Source organism: Sciurus vulgaris (genome assembly GCF_902686455.1).
Source record: "Sciurus vulgaris genome assembly, chromosome: 12".
In the NCBI taxonomy this organism is placed as follows: Eukaryota; Metazoa; Chordata; class Mammalia; order Rodentia; family Sciuridae; genus Sciurus; species Sciurus vulgaris.
This window is the reverse complement of record NC_136473.1, coordinates 23,188,526-23,216,189: the sequence shown is the minus strand read 5'-3', so window position 1 is coordinate 23,216,189 and position 27,664 is coordinate 23,188,526. Positions and strand designations below refer to the sequence as shown.

At 39.6% G+C, this 27,664-nt stretch overlaps 1 protein-coding gene across 1 annotated transcript in view; it reads right to left on the bottom strand.

The window, feature by feature from the left end:
- The window catches only part of LOC306641275 (uncharacterized protein C10orf67, mitochondrial), a 169,159-nt gene extending 146,125 nt beyond the window's left edge, over positions 1-23,034 (bottom strand). The window contains exon 1 of the mRNA XM_079106336.1: positions 22,700-23,034. Within this exon, the coding sequence (XP_078962462.1) occupies positions 22,700-22,735 (36 nt within the window). The 5' untranslated portion in view covers positions 22,736-23,034. The remainder of the gene's footprint in view (positions 1-22,699) is intronic.
- Between the last annotated feature and the right edge of the window lie 4,630 nt (positions 23,035-27,664).

The window sequence follows — 27,664 nt, the reverse complement described above, 5'->3', positions numbered from 1 at the left end:
CGGATGAGGGGGGGCCGTCTTATCCCGGACGAGCCCCCAAATGTAAGGCTCCCAAAAAGGAAACCCCAACTCTGTCCCATGGATGGACGGCAACCCCAATCAACCGCAGGAGGCGTCACTTGATGCAAACCGCAAGAGGTGTTTATTCCAGCACGCTGGGACCCAACTCGAGGAGTCGAGTCCCTAGCAGAAAATCTTGTGGGTTTATAAAGGCAGAGACCACACATCGGGAGGGGTCGCACATGAAAGGGAAAAGGGGAACAAAGCTGCCGGGAAATTTCAAAGGGGGTCTGGGTTTGCTGATAACATACATGTTTCACAATGTTTTACAACAGGGCGTAGATTCTGGTCAATAGTTTCTGGTAATCCTACTGTTTGAGCACTATCTGGCTATCTGGCTCAATTTACTCTTTTACTCTCTGTTTGGGGCTGTTTCCTGGAACAGCTTTAAGGGCTTTGTTCCCGTCACTGGGAGGGAGACCTTAGGGAGTTGAGATAAAACAGACAGCTTAAAAAAATGTCCATTCTTTCACTTCCTCTCTACTGCAGCTATTAATTCAGAAAACCGGCGAGGGGCGATGGGGGGCTGAGAAAAGACAAACACATAGAGAGAAAACCGGGACCAGTTGGGACACTGTCTTCTGCTGGAGGAACAATGACCCAGAGCTAGTTCAGCCTGTTTATTTTATTTTTGCTTATTTATTTTGCTTATTAAAAATATTTATTCATTTGGGGCCTGGGAATATACTTGCTTTGCATGCATGAAGTCCTGGGTTCAATCCCTAGCACCACCAAAAGAGAAAAAGAGAAAGAAAAAAAATATATATATGATATTTTCATCATAAGAAAGACAAAATCAAGTTGAGATTTGAGTAGAATAATGGTTTTCAGTTGTCTGGAAAGAATTTTTTTTAATTTAAAAATTTTTTTTCATTTTTACAGACTGCATTTTGATTCATTGTACACAAATGGGGTACAACTTTTCATTTCTATGGTTGTACGCAATGTAGATTCACACCATTCACTTAGTCATACATGTACATAGGGTAATACTGTCTCAGTCTACTATCTTTCCTTCCTTCACCCCCTCCCGCCCCACTTTCCTCTACACCATCCAAAGCTCCTCCATTCTTCTCTCCCCCACCCCGTCACCCTCCCCCCATTATGTAGAGTACATTTATTATGTAGGTTTTATCATCAAAAGGTTGTGAGAAAGTTTCAGTAAAACAGACAGACTTGAAGGTCGCAGTGAAACTTGTGAGACATTCAGGTTATCTAGTTATGCCCAGAATTCTCCATGACCGGGAGTTGGTGCCTGAGTTCAAGATCCAGGCTGATATAGCTCTGCACCTTTGTACAGAGCCTCCTCAGGCTGGGCATCACCATAGCAACTGGGTCATCATGACCTGCACCTTTGCATAGAACGTTTCAAGTGCAAATGCAGCTACAAGGCAGTCAGAGACCATGATTCAAATCACTGCTCTGCAGACTTTGGGGTATTTTGTTCTGAGTGCAACAAGAGCATGAACAGTCAGTTACAGAGTCAGGGCAGGGGATATTTGCAAATCGTATAGCTGATCAAAGTCTGGTATCCAGAATATATAAGGAACTCTTATAACTCAACAATTGAAAGACAAGTAGCCCAATTTAAAAATGAAAAATTAAAGGAGATTGGAATAGACATTCCTCCAAAGAAAATGTACACACCACCTGTAAGCACATAAAGAGATGTTCATCATCATTAATCATTAGGGAAGTGTCAATTAACACCATGTGAGATGCCACTTCACACATACTGGGGTGGCCATACTCAAAAGACAGGCAGTGACAAGAGCCGATGTGGATACAGGGAAATTATTAAACCTGCACATTGTTGGTGGGAATGTAAAATGATACAGTCACTTTAGGAAACCAGGCTGCAGTTCCTCAAATAGTTAAACACAGATTCATCAAATGACCCAGCAATTCCACTCTTAAGTACCTACGCAAGAGAACTGAAAAGATATGTACACACAAAAGCGTATACATAAATATTCATAGCAGCATCATTCATTATAGCCCCAAAGTGAAAATGAACCAAATATCTATCAACTGATGACTAGATAACCAGCATGTGGAGTATTATCCCACCACAACAAGGAATGACATCTTGAAATATCCCGCAACTGTGATGGTTTGACATATTTGACTCCATGGAAATGTTAAAGGCCAGGCTATATGGGCAATGACTAAACAGACTCCATTTTACCCTGAGACTCCATGTTATGTAGGAAATACTTCTCCCATGGGAACACCCCACCTCTATATCATCAACAGTTGCTTAGCATGGCATGTTTGGCAACACAAAATGGCAATTCTTGTATAATGAAAAAAATTGTTCTCTTTTTGTTTCCTGTTTTCCTAAACAATGTACCATGTCAACAGTGATTGTCTAGATGTTAGTAACCATTCTTTAGTTTGTACCTAAGTAAGGTCATTTTGACCCACTTCCCCCTCTGGTAATGATTTTAGATCCCATGGTGTTAGTTTGTAATTTTAAATCATAGTAACAGACACTTATGATTGATGAACTAACTTATGGTAAAAAAAAATACCCTACAACCCTATGGTCGGGGTTCTTCTCCCAATAGCCATTCTGGGCATTGTGTGAGACAGTCAGGCAGCCGGCTTAATAAAGACCCTCAAATTTGGACTTCTCATGGTGATTGGTCTGTTCTTAAGTTGTGCCCCATAACACTGATACCGCCGTTTACCAGTGATGAGTCCTGCTTCCTCAGGTATGGAAGTATAGCCAGAAGCACACAGTGGCAAGCGTAGAGTAGAAAGTAAGCTTTATTAAAGAAAAGTAAAAACAGACTTCTCCCAGGTGGAAGAAGATGACCCAAAGGGAATCCATCCGATTGAGCAAATCTTGTCTTTTTTATAGGTTTTATTCTCCCGTTCTTTCCCCCTTATCTCTTTTCTTCCAGCCTATGTGATTAGGCCCAGTTTTGCATAAAGTGAGAAACGATGGGCAGGGGGAGGCCAAGGTGATTCAGGCAGGTAAGGGCCCAGGGAGCATTAATTAGTAGCTCCTTGCTTGCAGTCCTTGATAAGGGCAGGTAAGTTTGGTTATCAATGGGCTCTGCAGATCCTTGACATTCCATCCTCCCAGGGCGGTCTCCAACTTCCAGAGGCAGATGGCTTTCATGGCCCCCATTTCCTCAATCTGACCTGATCCCCTATTTCTACACTAACTGCCTGTCCCTAATTCTGGCTTCAACATAACAAGAATGAACCTTAGATGCATTATGCCAACCGGAAGGAGCCAGACAGGAAAAACCCATATACTGTATGATTCCATTTACATGAGATATCCAGTATAGGTGTTGCCGAAAGCTCGGTCCTTGTCCCGGATGCCAATCCAATAAGGAGGACACAGTTTCGAGAAAAAGGAAAAAGAAGGTTTATTGCTTGGCTAGCAAGTGAAAAACACAGGGGACTCCTCTCCCAAAGGCTGTGATTATCCCATCAGCAGGAACGGGGGCTTTTAAAGAAGTGACTCAAAGGCTACATTCCAGCTCTGAATTATATTTCATTAAAAAAAAAAAAATAAGTGGGAGCAAGAACATCTCATTTCCCTAAGTTCTCAGAAATCCTCTTCTCACCTGCCAATGACCAGAATGGAAACACCTGAACCCAGACCAGGGGACTGGGGGCTGCTCCATGCCCAGCGAGATGTGTCAGTCCCATCCCCTTAGGCCCACTGCACAAGAGGAAGTGGTATAGACTGCAGGCGAACAACTACAATTTGCATGCCTGCGGTTCTCCTCTTTGGACATCCCACATTGAAACTCCAACAAAGGTCAGGCAGTTAGTGTAGATAGATGAATCAGTCTGGCTGAGAACACAGAAGGGAATGGAATGTTAATACCTTCAGGACACTTCGCCCTAACCATAATCAAAAAGTCACCTGCCTCTGGGGAGATGGTCCCTCCCAGCAGGGAATTATTAATGAGTATTCCCTGGGCGGCTCCCCCTGAATTGCTCCTCTTCCGCCTTTTCGCCACACGGGCAGGGGCCATTAGATGTAAGACACCTGGAAATTGTAAGAAGAGTAAGATTCACCTGGGCACCCAGCTCTGGGCCCCCTTCCCTGCAGAGAAGTCTGTTACTACTCCTTAAATAAAACTTGTGTTCTACGCTTGCCTCTGCATTTCTGGGTGTTCAATTTTCACATCTGGGAAAGCTGAACTCATTATCACCGGTAACCGACAGTAACAATATCGTGGGGCCTGCTCACACTCTATCAGAATGTATGACAGCTTCCTGGCTGTTGGTTACTAAATCACCAGCTCCTTGAAAGCAAGAGCTTCTGGGTATACCTAACAGCTAGCACTGTGTCCAGTCATGCAGGACAATCAATAAATGCTTATTAAATAGATGACTAAAGTGAAACATGTAAATATCTCGTTCTGGCAGATGGTCAAACCCCTCAGTATCAGCAATTCATTGTTTGTGTGAAGTCATGCCTTCCGAAGCATCCTCCCCACAGGGACAATATTGACTCACTCACAGTTTGTGAGTTTATCAGCAATTTCAGACCCAGGGGACAGGGCTAGCCTGGGTTCCCCAGAAGTACAAACACCCCAGAGAAAGTTGTCTACCTGATTAGTTTGGGACCAGTGACCACTGCAGACAACAAGCTCCTTCCTTCCTTTCTCTTATTTATTTATTTATTTTTAGCGGGGGTGGGGCAGTACCGGGAATTGACCGCAGGTTCACTCGACCAGTGAGCCACATCCCCAGCCCTATTTTGTATTTTATCTAGAGACCGGGTCTCAGTGAGTTGCTTAGCACCTCGTTGTTGCTGAGGCTGGCTTTGAACTCTCAGTCCCTCTGCCTCAGCCTCTGGAGCCGCTGGGATTACAGGCATGCGCCACTGTGCCTGGCATCTTTCTCTTATTTTTAGAGTAGGAATTTACAATGATTTGAGCAATATCAATGTTTTTCCCAACTTGTTAGATCATATAAACACACACTACACACACCCCTCCCATACACAGATACACACCACACACCCATGCAGACCACATACACACAAGCACAGTCACATCCTCAGAGATTCCTCTCAGATTTCTGAAAGGGGAAAGAGGCATTTGACCTCTTGAGGGGAAGATAAAGTGGAAATCAGGTCTTACTAATTTAAAGCAGTGCTTTGAGATGGTTAAATAAATGAGAACAAAAGATAGAGATAATTTATCTATTGTTTGGAGCCCTGGGGCCTCTGGTAAAGGAGCTTTTTGATAAGATCTGTAAAGATCCCTACAGCTTTAATGAGATTTATTTAATAAATTATTGTACATCTATGCCAGGAAATAAAATACAGACATTAAAATGATTTTGTAACAATATAAAAATATTCATAGCATATCATTAAATTAAATGAGGCTACAAAGATATATGTATATTTAACCCCAGTTTTGGAAAAAAGAAAAAGAACATATACGTGCATAGGAAAGAAAAAAATAATGCTAAGATTTCTATCAAAAGTGAGCAATGATAATCTCTGGAATTAGGACTGATTTTTTTTTTTTTTTTCTTGGCAATGTTTTCAACTAAAAGTCTTTTACTTAGCATGTGTTTAATTTTTTCTATAAAAAGAATAAAGATCTTTTTGCTCAAGGGGAAGGTAAAAATAGCAAACATCTACAGCAGTAATATCACTTGAGATTCTAAGCACTCTATATAGTGACTTTTTAGATCCCCCCCACAACCCTATGTGGGAAAGACTACTAGTATTCCCATTTTACAGATGAGAAAAATGAGGCCCGTAGATCTGTAAGCAAATAGTAGAAACGGGAGTCAACTCCAGATGACTAGCTCCAGAGCTCCAGTGCTTGGTTTTATAATTCTTGACAGAAGGATGCAAAGGGTGCAGACGCCACCCAAGAGACAAGTGCGTGGAACAGCACAGAGAACACCTATTTTTTTTTTTTTTTTTCTCTGCACTTAAACGAGATGCCCCTGGTCTACTGCAGAGTGGCCCTATGTTCCCAGCCCCTGGGGTAGGAGAAGGTGAAGCAAGAGACCACAAAAAGGCATCAGAAGTGCTTTCCTGCTTTCCACTTGGACACAGACTGACAGTGTTCAGACTCTTCAAAGTGGGAACACAGAGGCCACCGTGAGTGTGCACCGACTTCATTAAGAACTTGAGTGAACACTGGGGAGCCTGCTCATTCTGCCTTGAGCCTTTCCCTGATAAGAATGTCCTGAGGAACTAACGGGAAGAAACGCGTGTGCCAGCCTCCAAGGCAAGGCCTTGGCACCAGAGTTCAGAAGCCATCACATCTCTTTCTCTGTTCCCACCCTGGGCATATTTCTGGACTTGTGTTTCGTAAGTGAAATCTGATGGGCCTGAGGGGAGAGGCCAGTGGCAGGGACTCAGTCTCAGAGGAAATGCTCACGAGCCATTAAAAATGCAGAAAGCACCTTGGAACAATTGCAACTACCCAGCAACGCCCTTGGCTCCACACTCTTGAAGGCGATTTGCAGGCGCAGGGAAAACTGATGTGGACATTCCTAAATAACTCTGCCTTCCACAGGCACATTCTGAAATTCTTTTCTGTCATGTATGCCAAGAACTCTGCTGAGCCTGAGTCAATTCCCCCTTCACTCTGGGAACCCCTTGGACTCTACTTCAGAGGAATATCTTCTCCCACGACAGGCCCCTAGGACACCTGGGTGAAGTAGGAGACGCATACTTAATACTATCCGCTATGGGTTTCTGTCCACACCCCAGGTGTCATATTGTGTTCATGGTCCCCCAGGAAGACAGAATTTTATAGTCTCCATGGGAGTTGAAAGCACAAATACGTCCCCAATCAGGACCCAGTTCTCAGAAGTTCCTCTCTGCTTCTGCCTGCACTGTGAGCTTTAGATTGAATGCTTGCTGAAGTTATCTAGAAATGCACACAACCATCCTTTCCCAAATGCTTTCTGGTCTTAAGTTTTGGGAGGAGGTCACGCCGGGAGTGATGCCTGCCAGAAGCCCTGACCACAACAGAAACTAACACAAGCCACACTAATCAACACAGAAATCTTGAGCATTGAGCTCTTGAATTTAATGGCCTGCAGCTCTCACTGACCTATGGGAAGGAGATAAGATATAGCTTGCCCACTCTCCAGAAGAGGCTACTGTTTGAAACACTGGAGAACTGAGGTGCTCACCTGTCTGGGACCCACACACCTTGCCTTGAAAAATCATGTAAATATTCTCTCTTAGGGTGCGAGATAAGATGGCTTGAAAGGTAAGAGTCAATAACCTTCTAACACACAGACCTGTGGCTAATGAAGCTTGCTCGTTCTTTCTGTCTCAGCCACCTTGCTTCTTGATTCATTGACTGGACGGGATGAACTCAATCTTGTGCTAGCACAGTGACTCAAGGTACTTATGCCTAGGGCTGAGTAGGCAGAAGTACTGACCACCTTGAGAGGCCACACTTCCCTAGAACCTGGATTTGATTCCAACACAGACAGAGGCAACAGCGTTGACCAGGTCCAGACCGTGTTACCCCAAATACACTGCTTTAACATACTGTGTATTTTGAGCTAAAGGCATTTGAAAGAGAGTGGATGCAAGAACAGATGCTGATGGTGCTTTTTCTTCCTGACAGGAGATACAACTCCTGTGTGACAGGTGCCCTCAGGCACCAGGAAGAAGGAAGGTACTGTCATTAGCAGAGGTGGGAACCTGAGGCCCAGAGGAATCTAAGCTAATCCTCAACCTCCCAGTCACTTTTCAACAATCAAGTGCCCTGGTCCAAACCCTTCTTCTTTTACATCTTTGCAGTTCACTACTCTGTACAACTCAGGGTCATTAACTTTTGGCCCTAAATACCTTTGAGGGCTCTCTCATGTCCATGTACAATCTACTAAATAAAATTTGTATGCTTTTTCTCCTGTTAATCTGTCTTTGTCTTTAGTTGTTAGGCCCAGCCGGAGACCAGGAAGGGGAAGAGAAGTTTTACCTCCCCTCCTGTATCCTAAGAACCATGAATGACCAAAAAACTCCAGAACATCTTTTTTTTAGTCACAGCACTTGACCATATGAGCCAATCACGTGCATAGAAAATGAGAAAGGGAAAGATCGGCCTCTGAGGGGCTCCTTTTCCTTTTAGTCCTTCCTTACTGATCAGTAAGCCAAAGGCAGAGTATTGACAGAATGTGCACATCTCACAAATTTAGATAAAAATGATTGGGTTAGTTTTATGCAGCATTTACACGGTTCTGGTAAGGACAAAATGTGTAATCCTGTATGAGCTACGAAATAGGGCCTGTGTCACTTCAATGATTCTACACACAAGACAATGTTTAGGAGCTGGGGAGAGAGTTCAATCGGTAAAGTGCTTGCCTTACAAGCACAGGGCCCTGGGTTTGATCTCCAACACCGCAAAAAAAAAAAAAAAAAAAAAGACAACGTTTATGTGGTTTCATTTGAAACTGGCATTGTGCTCTGGTATATGAATTATCTTAATATTAAAAAGGAAAAGAAAAACAGGCAGTTTAGATAAACAAGAAGCAGGAGTCCCAGGGAAAGGCTTTTCTGCTACTGTTTCCTCAATGAATAAACAAATAAAGAATTGTTTCTATTTTTTTAATATCAATTTATTAGTGCATTGTAGTTATATATAATAGTTGTGTTCATTTTGACGTAATCATACATGCAGGAAATTTAATTAGCTCCAATTTGGTTCCCAGAGACTCCTCTTTCTCTTCCTTCCTCTCTCCCAGTACTCCCCTTCCTTTACTCTGTTTCTATTTTTTCTTTGGGGGCGGGGGTTACCGGATATCAAACTTAGGGCCCTCAACCACTGAGCCACATCCCCAGCACTATTTTGTATTTTATTTAGAGACAGGGTCTCACTGATTTGCTTAGCACCTCGCTGTTGCTGTGGCTGGCTCTGAACTCTGAATCCTCCTGTCTCAGCCTCCCTAATCCCTGGGATTACAGGTGTGAGCCACCACACCCGGTTCTATTTCTCTACTTTAAAAAATATCAATAGAGATGCATGACAATCACTTACTGTGGAATATCTAGAAAACAGAGAAGTATTAAATGAGAACTTTTAAAAGCAGTACCTTACTGATAATTATTACTTCCCGACTTGTTTTAGAACTAAAAACAAAAAAGCAATGGTAACAGGTTATAGAATGTCAAAGGAAGACATTTTTAATCCCCTCTGACTCAATAAAGCAATTCAAGCATTCCTCCCCCAAAAGAAAAACATTTGGCATTGCAAAAAATAAACCGTAAATTTCATGCTAATAATTATTTTAAAAATTTAGAATGACATCAAATAGCAAATAAAACTTTATAGCTCCTCAGTTGTCTTTCTTTTTTCTTTTTTGTACCCAGGGGAACTTAACCACTGAACCACTGAACCACATCTCCAGCCCTTTTTTTTTTGCTGAATTGCTTAGGGCCTCACTAAATTGCTGAGGCTGGCTTTGGACTCATGATCCTCCTGCCTCAGTCTCCCCAGCCACTGGGATTAAAGGCCTGTGCCACCATGCCCAGCCCAGCCTTTCATTTTTCCCTGAACCTAACAAATTACGTGATTGGCCCTCCATTCTTCTTTGCTTCTTTTCTGAACTTCTGCTTCATTCCTGTCTTCCTAAGCATCTCATTTCACTCCTCAAGTCTTTACAAAAGAATGGGCCCCTCATACTTGCAGTTTAGCAGGTAGAGACTAACTTTCTAAAGCCCACTTCCAAATTCCCAGGAGAAAAAAAATCTGATTGGCCCACTTTGTACCATGTGATCGGTCTGGGCTCAAAGTCACCCTGTGGATACAAGGGCTGGCCAGCCCCAGACAAAAGTGTGTGCTAAGACCTGGGAAAGCATTCCAAACTTGGGATGGCCCTTCAGAGTAGTCCAGAGTTGGGCTGGGGTGGGATGAAGTGTTTAAAGTGGAATCTTTTTATAGGAACTGAATGATCCTAGTAATTACGTAAAAGAAACACAGTTATAATACTTATTTGGAGGCGCTTTGGGAACTTGATGTTTGTCTTTATGGCTGAAATGTTGGCTTGTGACTCCATGAAGTTAATCCAAGTGGCAGGTATTATTAAAAAATAAAATAAAAATAAAAACTTTAAAACACGTTCTGTTATACTCGAAGGTGTTAATGAATTGTCTAATTATTTGTCAGTCATTGTCCCCCATATAATGGTGCTGAGGAATACTTTGGGGCTTGGAAATGCAAATCCACATGGAGGTATGGAGGAATAGGTACGAAGGGAATGAAGAAGCTCTCTGGTAACCTACATCTTCTTTCAAGAAGCATCCCTACCTCTGCAAGGAAACAAGGCAGAAGGGTCAAGCCTGACTCTGGGAGAACCTCTCAGGACTAAGGGACACAGACTTGGTGGCAATGTTAGCAGGCTGTTGTTCTCTTAGAAATGCAGCCTTGACTTTCCCAAAGCACCATTTAGAAGTCATGATTAAACAGAAAATAACCCATTTTTAAAAATATGGATAAAAACATACCTTCCATAGGCCTCTGGGCCTACTTGGATTACAGGGAGTATTTCTCTCAGTCTTGGAACTTCAGTAGCCAGTTGCTGCCATAGAGTGCAAAACTCAAAGGTGAAGGGAGCAAGAGAGGGAAGGGGTCAAGGGCATTGAAGGGTCACTTTCACTTGCTCATAAGCAATTGGAATGAAATTAAAGCTGTTCTAGGTGGCACTAGAATGCATTCATCCTCTCCATCTTTCCTTAGTTGTCCAGGAATACTTTTGCTTGGAATTTAATTGTTGATTACTCTTTCCTCTCTTTCTCTATCCAATCAGCTAATAAGCCAAAAGATATTTATTGAGCCATTTCTATCTACGATGTAGGGTACAAGAGCCTCTGATCGAAGACAATATTAAATAAAATACTGTCCCTGATGTCAATGAACATCTGATCCTGATGGGGGAGTGGCAGGTATATAACTTTTATTTTTATTTATTTGTTTATTTATTTATTTATTTGGTGTCTGGGAATGAACCAGAAGTGCTCAACCACTGAGCCACATCCCCAGCCCCTTTTCTTTCTTTCATCCTTCCTTCCTTCCTTTTCTCCTCCTCCTCCTCCTTCTTTTGGAAAGTTTTAATTTTGAGAGAGTCCCCCTGAGTTGCTTAGGGCCTTGCTAAATTGATGAGGCTGGCTTTGAACTTGCAATCCTCCTGCCTCAGCCTCCGGAGCAGTGGGGATTACAGGCATGCACCACTGTGCCCAGCTCACATATGTAACTATTAATAAAACTCACACAGTTCTGTAATAACAGAGGGCAAAGAACCATAGAAGCAGAGATGAGAGGAGTGAAAATTCCATTTGGAAGAGTGTGCTCACTGATTCATTTTGAGTTGTTCATGATCCATTAAAGTCAAACAATCCATGGGGAAAAGTGATGTTGGGCTAATGAGCAGATTCCCTGCCACCTTTCAGCAGGACACCAAAGCCTTATGTGCACCACAGTGGAAATTACTGGACACAGTTCCACGTGAAATTTTTATGCCCCAATCAGATCTCTATTGTATTACATAACAAATAATTAACTTCAAATGTGTCCATGGCTCAAGACTTGTGGCTTGAACTGCCAGAAGAAACCACATCATAATGACCACATATCTGTGATTACTCAGAGCCCTTTGCAAATCACAAAGGGTCACTCCTATGACATTGAATGATGTTTTGCTTTTATTGCAAGGTTGCATTTCATGTTCCTTGAAATACTTTAACAGTCCCAACTCTCCCAAATCATCAAATCCCTGTAGGACAAGGCAAAGAAATTTGAATATTGTTGTAATATGAATGTTTTCCAAAGAAATCTTGTAACATGAATATCACAAGGAAAAAGCCATAAAACATGCCACACACAGTTGCTCTGACACCTCAAGCCTGTTCTACTCAAGCAGGTTCTCAAGACCTGACAAGTCATCTGGTGACTCAGGTAACTCCCAGTAGAAACAAAATGCTACTTCAACTTGTGTCTGAAGCATTCACTGGGTGTAGCCCTTTGAGATCCAGCAGAATTCTTTGTGCAAAACATCCAACAAAGAATTTAATCAGCAAAGCAAAACAAGTCTGTAGCATTCCAGAAGGATTCTTTAATCTAAACATAAAATATACAAGTTGCAACCAATCTGGCAAATCACAATGAACATGGAGAAGACTGTGATGGACCAAGTAAAAAATCGAATGCTGGCAAAGTAGAATTAAAATTGGTACAGTTTCATTAATGATTAGCATTTGATAAAAACCAGAACATTAAAAATATTTTAAAATTGTGACAGATTGTATTAATGGGATCTACTAAAAAAGCAATCTGCTTAAATAAATTTTGTGCATTATTAAAATAATTAAGGAAATTATAGCCTATGATTTATGATCTGATACCTTAAAAAAGAGGAACCCAAAGCATCTCTATAATGATGTCTCTAACTTTTACTTTTTACAATTAGATGTGATCACAGGCAAGTGTGATTTCTGAAAACTCAGGATTAAACAGAATTGTGAATTCTGACACAATGACTATACATTTTAATTTCTATAGTGCCGGCTGAATATTCCTTATCCGAAATGCTTGAGACCAAAGACTTCCAGATTTCATCCCTCCCCCATTCTGAATTTTGGAAGATTTGCATTATACATAATGAGATAGCTTCGAGATGGGACCCAAGTCTAAACATGAAATTCATTTTCGTTTCATCTACATCTTCTACACACATAGCCTGAAGGTAATTTTATACAATATTTTTAGTGTGCCTGTGTTTTGACTGCAACCCATTACATGCGGTTAGATGTGGAATTTTCCACTTGTGGCATCAAGTTAGTACTCAAAAAGTTTCAGATTTTGGAGCATTTCAGATTCTAGATTTTTGGTTTAGGGATTCTCAACTTGTACCTATTTCTTTGCATTTGATTTCTGTAGCACTTAATTTCCTAATTTCTGGAATGTTTAAAGTAAATACTTTGTGAATGGTGATTATTAGATTGAAAAAAAGACAGGCTACAAGAGAATATGGTTATAAAATAAATTTATTTTTACTGTTAATTCAAATACTGGATAAATTCTTAATTATTTATTGGAGTTTGTTAACTGGCAGTGTTTTGAAGCAATTTTATGTGCCCCCTGCTGCTATTTTCATTGTGAATATTTGAAGAACCATAGGAAAGTTAAAGAACAGTACAATCAACACATATTCTTTACTCAAATTAATTTATATTCAAATACATTTGCTTAATATGTCTACCTATGTACACAGTCATAGATACATGTATACACACACATATATATATAATACATATGCACATATCTGGAATATTCCTCACTTATCAGATTCTTTATTCTGTATTTTGCCCAAAACAATTCAGCTGACCAGTCATACATATACACGCATATGGAGGGGAAGACAGGGAGAAAGAATTTTGTAAGACTGAGGTTAAACTTTATATAACCAATTAAAATACAATTCTCCTGCTTAAGAAAATTAATATTAATTGTATAATATCATCTGATATATAATTTATATTGAGTTTCCTCAACTGTTTGAAAAAATGTCTTATTACTAAGTTTTATTTTTCCTAAGCCAGGTTCCAATCAAGATTTGTACCATGCGTTTATCTTATTAATATTATTTATCTTAAATTCTTAATTTTGAATAATTTCCCTGCCTTAAAAAATATACCTATGCTAATAACTTTTCCCCCAAGAGTTTTGAACAATTGTTCCATATTTTGGATTTCTCTACTAATCTCTTCATTATTAGGTTTGGGTTTAATCAAGTTTGGCAAATATACTTGTGCTATTGTCAAAGCAGTATTTAAGGGGCTGGGGATGTAACTCAGTTGGTAGAGTGCTTGCCTTGCATGTACTAAGGCCCTAGGTTCAATTCCTAGCCCCGAGGAAAAAAAAAAGCAGTATTTAAAATGAAATCTCAAATTTCCTTTGCTTGCTGTTATTGCTTCCCTAGAATCCTTAGTGTATAAAAAGTTTAGGAAAAATTTACTCAATATAATAAACTGCATAGTCCTACTAGCAAGTAAAATTTGTTTTTTTAATGTGTTTTCTGCTTTTGTGAGGACAGGGATGTTATTTACAGACTCTCACTTGAAACCTTCCCAATACCAAGCAAAAGCTCAAAATACAGTTATTTTCTTTTGCTTACACAATGAATGAACACTTGTGGGCATGTTTATACAGCTTATTATCTGTACCTGGGTGATTCTACAAAGTTATTGAGAGTACACATGATCAAAATAAATATCAAGAAAAGGACTCTAAAGGAACATGTTAGCCATGACACTGTAATTGTGGATACTTTTTTCTTCACTATTAAAATTACCATAATGGTGTTTTGGACATCATAATTGTTTTAGTCCATTTGGGCTATTTTAACAAAATACTGTACAGTGGATGGGTTCTGAACAGTAGAAATTTATTTCTCACAGTTTTGGAAGCTGCTAAGTCCATGATCAAGGCACCAACAGATTCAATGTCTGGCAAGGACTAACTTCTTGGGTCATAGATGGCACCTTTTCACTGGGTCCTCACATGGTCAAATGGGCAGGAGAGGCTCCTTTTTTAAAGACAAAGGGAAAAAAAACTTGTATTTTTCTCTCTAATCTCATATTCAATATGGCACACTTCTGTGACCAGATGTGTGGGTCCCCACCACCAAGCAATTCTGCAGTGGACACCAACTGGATGTCCTACAATTCAAAAAATTTCTGACATTCTCTATCTGGACATAATTTCAGATACACAGCTAAGATCTCATGCTCAAGACTGGGCCTACTTCAGATGCCAACCATAAGTTCAGGCCTCTAGTACTTTCAAAGGGCAGGTTCTAAATTGGAATTTCCTGTGACCCTGCCGCAGGTTTAATTAGTTTGCTAAGATGGCTCAGAATTAACTGAAACACGGTTTATGGTTCCTAATTTATTACGGAGGGTACTTAAGAGTTACAGATGAGGAGTCAAATGAAGAAATGCGCAGTGTGCCGTGTAGGAGGTGAGCTTCCACCGTGCCCTCTCTGGGTGTCCCACCCTCCCTGCACCTACACGGAATCGGCAACTTGGAAGTTCATCAAATCTCATTGTCTGAGTAATTTATAAAGCTAAACCTCCAGTGGTCTTCCACTCCCACACTCTTCCTGGAAGTTGCCTTGATGTTGAAAATTCTGACCCTCTTATGCATTAATTATTTGGTCTTTCTGTGAGCAGTTTCATCCTGAGTCTATTTAGGGTCAAAGTCTAAATAGTGAAAGACACACTCATATTAACTCAGGGTTTTAGGGATTCTGTACCAGGAACCAGGGAGAAACACCAAACGAGTCTCCTGTTATACCACAGTAACTAAATCCCATTGGTGACTCTCTGCCCTGATTATCTTATCACTTCCCAAGGTAGTACCTTAGTACTATCACTTTAGGATTAGAATTTCAACATACAAATTTGGGGAACAGGGACATAAACCTTGTCTTTAGCAATAAGCAAATACTTTAATAAGCATAATTTCCTATGATTTTACTGGTCTCTATTTTTTATTTTTGGTACTGGGAATTGAATCTAGGGGTACTTAACCACTGAGCCACATCCCCAGCCCTTTAAAAAAATATTTTATTTAGCGATAGGGTCTCACTGAGTTGTGTAGGACCTTGCTAAGTTGCTGAGTCTGGTCTTGAACTTGTGATCCTCCTGCCTCAGCTGCTGGGATTTCAGGCATGCACCACTGTACCCGGCCCCAAGTCTTAGAGATATACCAATGAAGCCAAGCTGCAATTGAGGAGATTATGTTTTCTAATAATAAATGAATTGGTCTAAACATGGATGGAATGGATGGAACTGGATGGACTCTTCCTTACCTTCATCAATATTATCATTATCATTATTGAATCACTTTTAGGAGATCACCATCACAATTATTACTCATCTATATTCCCAGGGCTTGTCTGAGATCTTAAACAGTACTTTGAGGTTGGAATTTATAGCACAGCATTAGCCAGTCACTTATACAAAGGGAAATGATTCTAGGATCATGAGAAAAAAGAAATTTCAAGAAGACATTGACTGTATTTTTTGTCAGGTAAGTGAAAGCTCTCTTCTACCTGGCCATTGAAAATCAACCCCTTTTCTTTCTTACTTGCTTCTTAAGCGTGTATTAATTGCACCTATTAATGGGGTTCAGTATGCTGTTTCCAAAGATGTTTATGGCATGCACTGATCAAATGCAACCTCCCTAATCCACCCTCCTTCCTGCCCCCACCTTTTCCAATTTCTAGTCATAACTCTTCTACTTTCAGGTCAGCTTTTCATGAGCTCTCACATTTACATGAGAATGAACATGTGTGGTTTATCTCATCACGTAACATAATGTCCTCCAGTTGCATCCATTTGGCTGGAAATGACAGGATTTCATTGTTCTTTATGGATGAACAATACTCCATTGTATATATGTGCACGTTGTATTCATCCATTCATCTGTTGATGGGCATCTAGGCTGATTGCATATCTTAACAATGGTGAATAAACATGGGCATAGGGTGTCTCTTCAGTATGCTGATTTTGATCCAGATAATATACAAGAGTGAGAGAGTTGGATCATATGGTAGATCTGTTTTTTAAATCTTTCTTCCTTCTTTACCCTCTTTCCTTCTTCCCTCCCTCCTTCCCTCCCCCCCCCCCTTTCTTTCTTTCTTTCTCTTTTTGGAATGAGGGATTGGGATTGAACCCAGGGTGTTTAACCATTAAGCCACATCCCCAGAACTTTTTTTTTAATTCATTTTTATTGTAAACAAATGGAATACATCTTGTTTCTCTGTTTGTACATGAAGTAGAGGCATACCGTTTTAGTAATCATACATTTACCTAGGGTAACAGTTTCTGATTCATTCTGTTATTTTTCCCCCCCAACCCTCCCACCCCTCTTATCCCTCTATACAGGACTCCTTCCTCCATTCTTGCCCCCCTCCCACTCCCCATTATGTGTCATCATCCGCTTATCAGCAAGATCATTTGTCCTTCAGTTTTTTGAGATTGGCTTATCTCACTTAGAATGATATTCTCCAATTTCATCCATTCATCTGCAAATTCCATAATTTTATTATTTTTTATGGCTGAATAATAGTCCATTGTATATATATACCACAGTTTCTTTATCCATTCATCCATTGAAGGGCATCTAGGTTGGTTCCACAATCCTCAGTCCTTTTTTAAACTTTATTTAGAGGTCTTGCTGAGTTGCTTAGGGCCTTGCTAAGTTGCTGAGGCTGGCTTTGAACTAGTGATCTTCCTGCCTCAGTGTCCTGAGCCGCTGGGATTATAGGTGTACACCACTGCACCCAGCAAAATCTACCCTATTTCTAATGGTACTTTACCAATGGCTTTTTTATGGGGCTTTTGGATAAATCATTGCATTGTCAGAGTATTTGATATTTAACTTCATCTCTCTCTACATTGTAGCAGAGATAGTAGCTTCCCTTCCATTGAAAACTTTCATCAAATTTGAGCTCTCTGTCACAGACAGAATAAGCAAAACCTCTTTAAGCTTTCCTCAAGGGGCTTGTTGCCCAAACCTTTAATCATTTTTATGGCTTTCCTTTAAACTCTCTCCAAGTTTTCCGTCTTCTTTTAGATGCAAAGCCCAAAATTAAATATAGTATTTGAAAGGATATGATTAGTACCAAATTTAGGGGACAATTACTACAGGGCTCTAAGCATTGTTGATACCTCTTAACATTTATCAGACTTCCCAAACAACAATGAAGATGCCAAGTCTTGAATATTTTAGGGTCATGTTTTAAAACTTTTTTGACCATGGTCCATGTAGTGGGATAAAAGGTCTCAAAATTCACCTACCCACTGAGTGTCATTTCTGGCAGAGATCCAGTTCAAAACTGCAGAAACTGATCTTAGAAAGAAGTGTAAGGATGATTCATATGTGAACCACTGCGCATTCACATCTTAAGGTCTAGTTATTGCAAAATTACAGGCCTAAAATAGCTGATGCAAATATATATTACCGCTGACTCTAGAATTAACTAAACAACCCTCAACAGCAACACTATCCTGATGAAGCTAAAGAACTTTGTACTTAAAAATACCGAAAAACATTGCCTTTGGCTTCATTTTTCAGGAATCAAATATCCTTGTTCTAGCAGTTTCCTAAGAAACCTACAACAGATACACAAGATTTCCCTCAAAATGCAGGTTAAAAACTTTAAAACAAGGCAGATATCCCTTATTTATTGTAATTAAAATATTCTTAAAATTTTATCAACAAATCATATGCCTATTGATTAAATCTTATTTTCTTAATATCATTCAAAAATCATATTCCAGAGTTGTTTCCTGGAAGAAAAAAATAGCTCGGTAAGAGAGCAAGCTCACTTATTAAAACATCCACCTCTGATAGCTCATATCTTAAGAACAATGATGTTATTATTTAAAATATTGACATTCTAGAAAGCTATGTGCCAATGCAATCAAAATCTGGTAGTTATTTGAAAAAATGTTCAAAATGCAAAAGAAAAACCCCCAATCACTCGAACTGAAGACACACTGAAGTTTCTGTGAATACTTTCTCCCAATGTTGTACAGCTAGTAATATGTACTTTGGATTGCCCAAGCTGTGCATCCTGCAGTGTTAAAAGTACATCTGCCTTTTAAGAATGATTTTTTTTTTTTTGGTTCTCATTTTTAAAAAATAAAACAAACATTCAAAAAGCACACAGTGGGTAAGAAATCCAATGGAACAGTAAAAGCACAAACATTTCTTGCAAGTCAACATGTACATTTAAAATGATTTCCCTGAGTTTCAATTCTACAAGTTAAATTTTCAGTGTATCCTTTCCCCAAAGAAAAGAAAATGCATTTAATTTACTCTGAATCTACTTGATTGTTATTTTGGGATTTCTTTTAGGTTCCTGGAAAAAAAAAAAAAAAAAAAGTTGGTCTTTCTTTCCATATCCACTCTCTACCCCCAACCTCCCACCCAACATCCTAACCCAGAGAATATGCCCTCTGCCTCCCTCACCTCCTCTTCCTGTCTCTCTACCCCAAATAGTCCTCTTCTCCTTGGTTAGAAGTATCTGTAATATGAAGTCCGAAGGTGAGTGGAACCGAACTGGAAGAAGAGGAATTTTTCTTAAGGAAGGCTAAATGGGTTCCCAAAATAAAAAGCTAGGAGAGAAAGGAGAAGTGAGGGGGAGAGAAGAAAGGAAGAAGGGAGTGGAGGGCAGAAAACCAGAGGAAGGAAGCCAAGGTTTGGGGGAGAATTGTCTTCTGTTATTTGGGGGAAAGTGGTTAGGGGGACTTTGGAGTAGTGTGAGGTGAAAGATAATTGTGAAGAGGGGAAAAAAAGGATGAAAGAATCCTTTAATCCTTTATGCTAGGAAGGATTTTTTTTATGCTAGGAAGATAGAAGAGACCAGAAAAGCACTGGCTTATTTTTATCTGGTATAACTATAAATCTTATAATTTTGTACAATTAATAAAGCAACAATTGATAACACATTTTAAAGCACATTGTTTCCAACTACGTTTTCAAGTAGCTGTTTTTCAAATTAAAAATTATGTCTTCAAATAAAAAATTTAAGATTTAAAACAAAACAAACAAACAAAAAAGAATTACTGCTACAATTTAAGCGCTGGGTAAATGTTAATGTTTTGGAAACTAGGCAAAGTTAAAAGACTGGAGTTTATTTTAAAAAGTAACATTGTTCAAAGCCAGCCTCAGCAACTTAGGGAGACCCTAAGCAATTTAGCAAGAACTTGTTTCAAAATAAAAAATTAAAAGGACTGGGGATAAGTACCCCTGGGTTCAATCCCTGCTACCAAAACCAAAACAAAACAAAAAAGTAACCTTGACTGTTTAAAGAATACTTTGAATTTTGGCTCTGAGACCACAAGTGGTAGTACCTTCTGTCCACAGGTCCCAGCAGGAGAGGTCTTATACATAGGTGGACTTGGCTCTGATTTTCCTGCAACTGTAGCCTCTGGTGAGGAAATGAAACCAAAAGATGGGCCCACCCAGCATGCATATTTCACCTTTCTAGACCATGCTCCAAACTCCCCCTGGACCTCCAAATTTCCTGACCAAATAGCCTCAATATGGTTTGCAGAGTTTGCTCCAACTTCTTTGAGTCCCTCTTCTCAGGAGCAGAGCCCTAGTGGGTAATGCTTAGCACAGAGCTCTGATAGACTAAGATCCTTCATGCCACGGTAAGAGGGGGGCCAGTGTGACCCTGTGCAGTCAGGCTCTGTGGCTTGTAATGCCAAGAAGCTGGAGAATTAGAAATCAAACCTGACCTTCCAGATCATCATAAAGATATTTCACTGAGGTAGGAAGATAGAACATCACCTGTGTAACAAGGTATTAGCTTGGTTTATATTTAAATATTTCGTCATATGGCAGGCATGCCTCCATTTATACTCATGCCCTGAACCCACAGTAATAGGGGTTCCTGTACATTTGGCCAGAGATAACTTTGTGATTCCAAGGTCCCCAAGGATTGTTCTTACAACATGGACACAAAATCTAGTGCTATAATTTGAATGCTCCCACCAAAAGTCATGGTTTGAATGTTCCTACCAAAACTATCCTCAAAGTGATATATGCTAATGGTATTTTGAGGGGGGGGCTTTGGAAGTTAATTAGGATCAGATAAGGTCATGAAGATGGAGCCCTCATGTGGCATTAATGGCTTTATGAGAAGAAAAAGAGAGACCCAATTAGCACACCTGCTCTGCCTTGCCACGTGATGTCCTGTCCTCCCTGCAGAAAGTCCGTATCAGCAAGAAGGACCTGAACAGATCCAGTCCTTTAAATTTGGATCCCCCAATCTCTACAACCTACACTGAATAAGACTTTATAAATTACCCAGGTCTGTATATTTAGTACTTCATCTGTATAGAAATCTATGTGGGAAAGTTAGACTGGCAGACCTGGGTTCAACACCCCCTCTCTACCTCTTATCTTTGACCTTGGGTACACTTCTGGGAAACTGGTTGCTGCAGGATTCAATGAGAACATCCATGAGGTACATTTGGCACTATGTCTGAACCTAAAAGGTACTACCAACTTTTGACTTTGACCTTCTTTCACATTATCATTCACATTCAGGCCAAAGTTTGTAGGATAATTGAGCTGAAAGAATATGTAGTTATTTTCTAGAACATGCTATTTAAGAAAACAATCTTTGGAGTCAAAATAGACTTCAGTTCAGTGTTTCTTTCTCTTCTACCAGATGTGTGACAGAGAGTGAGTCACTTAATCCAGTGTCCTGAGTTATCAAATCATAACAGTAACTTATGCACTGCATCATCATAAGCATAAAATGAGAAAAGTACGCAAAAATGCCTGTCACTCAAGAAGTTGATTATTTTTTTTAAGTATTGTTATGCTTCAGATTTATGTAGAACTTTATTTTATCTTAGACTATTTCTCTTATTCACTGGCACTTTGTTGACAAAGTCTTACAAAAGAAAGTCAAATTTGTAATTATTTGGTACATTTAGGACTATTACCTTTTAAAAATGCTTTTTATTTGAGTTAAGGGAAAAACAAACTGTTTTTTCCTTTTGACTCATATGCTCAATGCAACACAGAAGGCTTCTATGACCAGGTGTGTGGGAGTTTCCCACACACAACAAGCAATTACCCAGCAGGCAACAAGTGGGTGTCCTGGAATTCAATTCTGACACTATCTGGAAACAGCTCACAGGTAGAGGGCTCAGTCCCACAAGACTGTGCCCACTTTACATGCCAATTGCAAGTCTGGACCACCAACATTCCTGACGGACTGGCTATAACCTGGGGTTCCTGCAGCCTGCTCTTTGCGTTTGATTAATTTGCTAGAATGGCTTATAGAATTCAGGAAAACACTTATTTGCTGGTTCATTATAAAGGATATTATAAAAGATACAGATGAATAGCCAGATGAAGAGAAGGGTAGGGTTAGGTATGCAGGAGGCATGAAACTTCCCTGCTTTCTCTGGATGCACCTCCACATGTTCAACCTAAAAGTTCATCAAATCTCATTGTCCAAGGGTTGTTGTGGAGTTTGATCTCCGGCATCCCCCTCTTCCCTGGAGGCTGATGTATGATGCTGAAGCTTCTGATCCTCTAATACTCTGGCCACCTGGACTTTTTGGTGACTGACCCCACCCTGAGTCTATCGAAGGGTCCTATGTTAAGTCAGCTATTAGTATAAACTTGAATATGATCCAAAGGGCTTGAAACAAAAACCCTGCTATCACTCAGGAAATTCTGAGGGTCTCAACAACTTTGCATGAACACCAAATATTACAGCAAAAGATGTGTCTATCACCCTGGTCACTCAGGGGGCTTAGGAACTCTATGTTGGGAACTGGAGCAAAGACTGATCATATTTCAAATTGTACCACAGATTTGTCATGTGCTTGATTTTTTTGTTTCCCTGGAGAGTTGCGTTAGCATCTGCTTTTGATTCCATTTATACTGCTGACAGATGCTTGTCTTTCAGACTCGGGCCTTCAAATGTGAGATGTTAATTATCACCCAAATGAAATCATGAAAGTGCTGTGTCATTTCTGACACTTTTAAAAAAAAACCTAATAATATAGCAATCACATTTGAAGTCAAAGTAAAACGTGACAAAATATCTGAGGAAAAGAAGGGTGTGTGCTTACCGAAGTCTCTGGAACTTTCCCGGGAGTTACCTGCATTTCTTCCTTTCTTCCTCAGGGAGCACTTTATGAAGAGCAGTGAATTGAGTTCACTCATAGACACACAGCCACTGGCAGCTTGACTCTGCCCAGGAAGCCAGCGGTGGAGCCCAAACCCCAGAGCAACATGAACAAGGACTGACGCTTGATTTGGACTGTGACTAGTACAGTTTGGAGAGATAAAGTGCCAGCCACTCATATCAGTTTTCCTATTCTCCTTCATCGTCCAAGGGGATTATTTAATCGTCTGTTTACACATCTAGCACATTCTCATCCTAATAATAGCCTGTGGCCCTGGATCATCTTCGTCACTGACTTGTTACACAGAGTCCTCAGCTGTTTTGGTGACTTGCATGGCTGGCTTTTGGCACTATCTAAAAACCTCAAAGAATGTGCAGGGTAATCAGTGATTTTAATTTTAGCTATCCATGACGTGAGGGATCTTCTATTTATCTCTATTGACCTGTCTTTAAAATACATAATAGTGAAGGAAATTTAGTAGGAAAGCTCCGGTATGGACCCAGTGCCATAATACATATGGATATATACAAATGTGGCTTAAATACATTCATATGAGATGTATATTATGACTAGGGGTGCAGTTCAGGGCTTGTGGAGTGTATGCGTAGCAAGCAGAGAACCCTGGATTCAATTCCCAGCACCAAAAAAAATAAATAAATAAATAAAAAGCACATCAATACTATCACCAAAGATCAATTTGCTGCTACAACTGAAACAAATAACTTCATAAATGACAATTTAGTCAGTGGGCCTGGGGGTTCTGAGGTACTGATGTTGTATGGTTTCTTGATCTGAGTCTGGTTATGTAAGTACATCGAGTCTACGGAAATTTCTTGAACCAAAGACTTGCAGCCTGTGCCCTTTTCTGTATTACTTTGTATTCCAAAACCAGTTTAAAACATTTACTGTTTAATCTTGGGTGTGTGTGTGTGTGTGTGTGTGTGTGTGTGTGTGTGTGTGGGGTGTGCACAGGCTGGTGCTGAACCCAAAAATCTCACATAACACTCAGTATCACTGAGCTTTGCTCCTAATCCCAATCTTGTTTTCTTGAGAAAAAAATAGAGTAACTGAAATAGTATGCCATATACACAAAACCATACATAGTTGAACTATAATGAAGATCAAATAATTTTTGAAAAGTTACAAAGTAAAGCCCAATAGGCCTGAATCTTTCATTTAAAGTGGACTTATGTTACAATTTCATCTTTCCCCCAAAGAACTTTTTTGGTTTTTTTTTTTTTTTGCAGTTCTGGGGATTGAACCCAAGACCTTGCACATGGGAGGCAAATACTGTACCACTGAACTGCACCCCAGCTCCTAACATTTATTATTTCCTTATAATTATAGAGGTATATTAAAGCGAGTTTTTAAATAACCGCTTTTTGGTCTTAGGTATTTTTGTTTGAAAAAAAATCTACACTTTTTTTTAAAATTTGGAAAATAGGTTCTTTTATGATATTTTTGATGTTTCGTGATTCATACACTCAACATTAAACTGACTAACTTATAGAGTAGTTGCAGCACTAGGCTCTGGGGACATAGTGGTGAACAAGATTGGGACAGATCTAACCTTGATGGAAGACTCTCACCAAGTCCATATCTCAGCAGGAAACACAGACATCGAATGACAAATTACACAACTCATTACTTTATTGCACATTTAATCTGAAATTACAAATGAAATCAATAAGCTGGGCATGGTGGTGTGCACCTCTAATCCCAGCTACCTGGGAGGCTGAGGAAGGAGGATCGCTTGAGCCCAGGAGTTCAAGACCCTGTTTCAAAAAACAAAACAACACACATACACACAGAGTCAATGACAAATCATTCCAATAATTTAATTAAATATTATTTATTTTCAGTGAAGAAGTACAGGCCACTATGAAAGCATGCAATTAAAGAATATGGACTGGTCTGGAGATATTAGTGATCAGGGATAGATTAATACCTTATGGCAAATCTGCAAATAGAGTCACCAATAGCTGTCATAAAGAATTAATTAACTGTATGTTATGTGAATATGTACAAAATAAATTGCAAATTTGAAAAAGTATTTTGTGAAATAGTATGCCCTTATTTTGCAATTGAAATTGTAATTTATAGTTATATATATATATATATCTGTATATACATATACACACATACAGCATTTTTTTAAAAATACAGACTTATTTTCTTCGCCAGTTTTAGTTTTAATGAAAAGTTTAGGGCTGGGGTTATAGCTCAGTTGGTAGAGTGCTTGCCTAGCATGCACAAGGTCCTGGGTTCAATCCCCAGCACCACCAAAAAAAAAAAAAAAAAAAAAAGAAAAGTTTAGCAGAAAGTACAGGGTTTCCTTAAACCCTCTATCCCCCTCATAGTTCCCTGTTATTAATATCATGCATTCGTGTGGTACATTTGTTGTAACTGTGAGTCAGTATTGATACTGTGCATTATTATTAACTGAATTCCACTAATTACATTAGGGTGCATTGTTTGTGTTGTACATTCTGTGGGTTTTGACAAATGTGTAATGACATGTATCCCTTATTACAATATCATACACAATAGTTTCACTGTTCTAAAAAAATCAATGCTTCACCAATTTATCCCTACCTCCCTTCCCTTCCCCAAACCCAAGGCAAATATTGATCTTTATACTGACTCTATAGTTTTGCCTTTTCAGATACTTTGAATCATACAGTGTGCAAATTTTCCTCTCCTTAGCATTTATTGTTAATTTAAAGCCACTTAATCTCTTTGTCCTAATGAAATTTGTATATGCACGGAAAAAATTTAAAGGACATATACTATATTAATAGAGCCTTTTTTTTTCCATTGGGACTCTGAGGGACTATCACTTAGGAAACATTTCTATGATGTTTGAAATTTTAATTGTTACTTATTATTTTATGACTGAAAAAATATGTCCATAGTACATTTTTAAATTGACTTCTTAAGCTAAATTCAGAGGAATCAGAAGTAATCATGATTTTTTTTTTTCTTCTTTTTTTCCTTTTTGAACTCAGGGGTGCTCTACCATAGAGTTACAACCCAGCTCTTTTTTGTTGAGGGGTACTGGGGTTGAACTCACGGGCACTCAACCACTGAGCCACATCCACAGCCCTATTTTTTGTTTTTTTTTCCCTTTTTAAAGTTTATTTATTTTGATTTGTTGTACACAAATGGGATACAACTGTTGTTTCTCTGACTGTACTCAAAGTAGAATCGCACCATTTGTGTAATCAAACCTGCACATAGGTAATGATATTTGTCTCATTCTGTTATTTTTCTTTCCCCCCACCTCCTCCTCACCCCTCTTTTCCTCTGTACAATCCTTCCTTCCTCCATTCCTGCCTCCCTCCCACCCCCATTATGTATCATCATCCACTTATCAGAGAGATCATTGGACCTTTGGTTTTTTGGGGTTGGCTTAGATCACTTAGACGATATTTTCCAACTCCATCCATTTACCTACAAATGCCATAATTTTATTCTTCTTTATGACTGAGTAATATTCCATTGTGCAGCTATACCACAGTTTCTTTATCCATTCATCAACTGAAGGGCATCTAGTTTGGTTCCACAATCTTGCTATTGTGAATTGAGCAGCTATGAACATTGATGTGGCTGCATCTTTGTAATATGCTGATTTTAAGTCCTTTGGGTATAGGCCAAGGAGTGGGATAGCTGGGTCAAATGGTAATTCCATTCCAAGTTTTCTAAGGAATCACACTGGTTTCCAGAGTGGCTGCACTAATTTACAACCCCACCAACAATGTATGAGTGTACCTTTTTCCCCACATCCTTGACAACACGTATTGTTGCTTGTATTCTTGTTAATAGCCATTCTAATTGGGGTGAGATGCAATCTTAGGGTAGTTTTGATTTGCATTTCTCTTATTACTAGAGATGTTGAACATTTTTTCATATATATGTTGATCGCTTGTAGATCTTCTTCTGTCCTATTTTTGTATTTTATTTAGAGACAGGGTCTCATTGAGTAGCTTAGCACCTTGCCATTACTGAAGCTGACTTTGAACTTGCCATCCTCCTGCCTCAGTCCTGAGTCATTGGGATTACAGGAGTGCACCACCTCGCCTGACAGTAGACAAGTTTTATGTCCATTGTCTCATATAATCAACGTAACAAATGAGGTGGATACTAACATTAGACTCATGTCAATCCTTCCAACAGTCCTATGAGGTGGTTACTATTATAAGATCCATTTCACAAACAACGAACCTTTCCAAGGACACATAGTAAGTAAGTGGTCAGAACAAGGGTTTGACGCCAAGTTTGCTTTCATTCCAAGCTTCAAGCCTTAACAGAGCTGCTCTATCTATAAAAAAAAAAAAAAAAGTAGGAAGGAAGGACTCTCCAGAACAAGGTCTCATGAAGGGGAAGCCTTGGTCACAGAAACATAGCTGGATGGACCTTTGAGAGCTCTCAACCAGCTTCTTCATTGTCCATACAGGGGCCCACTGAGTCCCACGCTCTTTACTGCATGCTTTGTAACAGAGGCAGGAAATGAGAGCAGGCTTCCAACTCAGGTCGGTCGTTCTCCCGTTGACCTCTGTGCTTGGGTGGTTCACTGTACCTGCCCACCAGAGAAAGGCCATGAGCCTCCCACTGTCGCTGAAAGAAACAAAGCTTCATGAGTATAGTCAACTCCTGACCCCACATCTTGCTGTCACTTAAGTTTGACTTTGTGAATCTCGGAGCAAGAATGCCAGGCCTCAAGTTACTGGTGAAACATAGCCATCGCTGTAAACATCATGTAAAGAATTTCTAAATGTATACTCATGGCACAAAATGCTTGATGAAGAGCAAGTGGTTGCCATGGCGCTCAAGGCAGTATCCATGGCACACAAACATCTTCCTAATATAGTTTCTTTCTGATAAAAATAGCAGACTGAGAGAACAGTG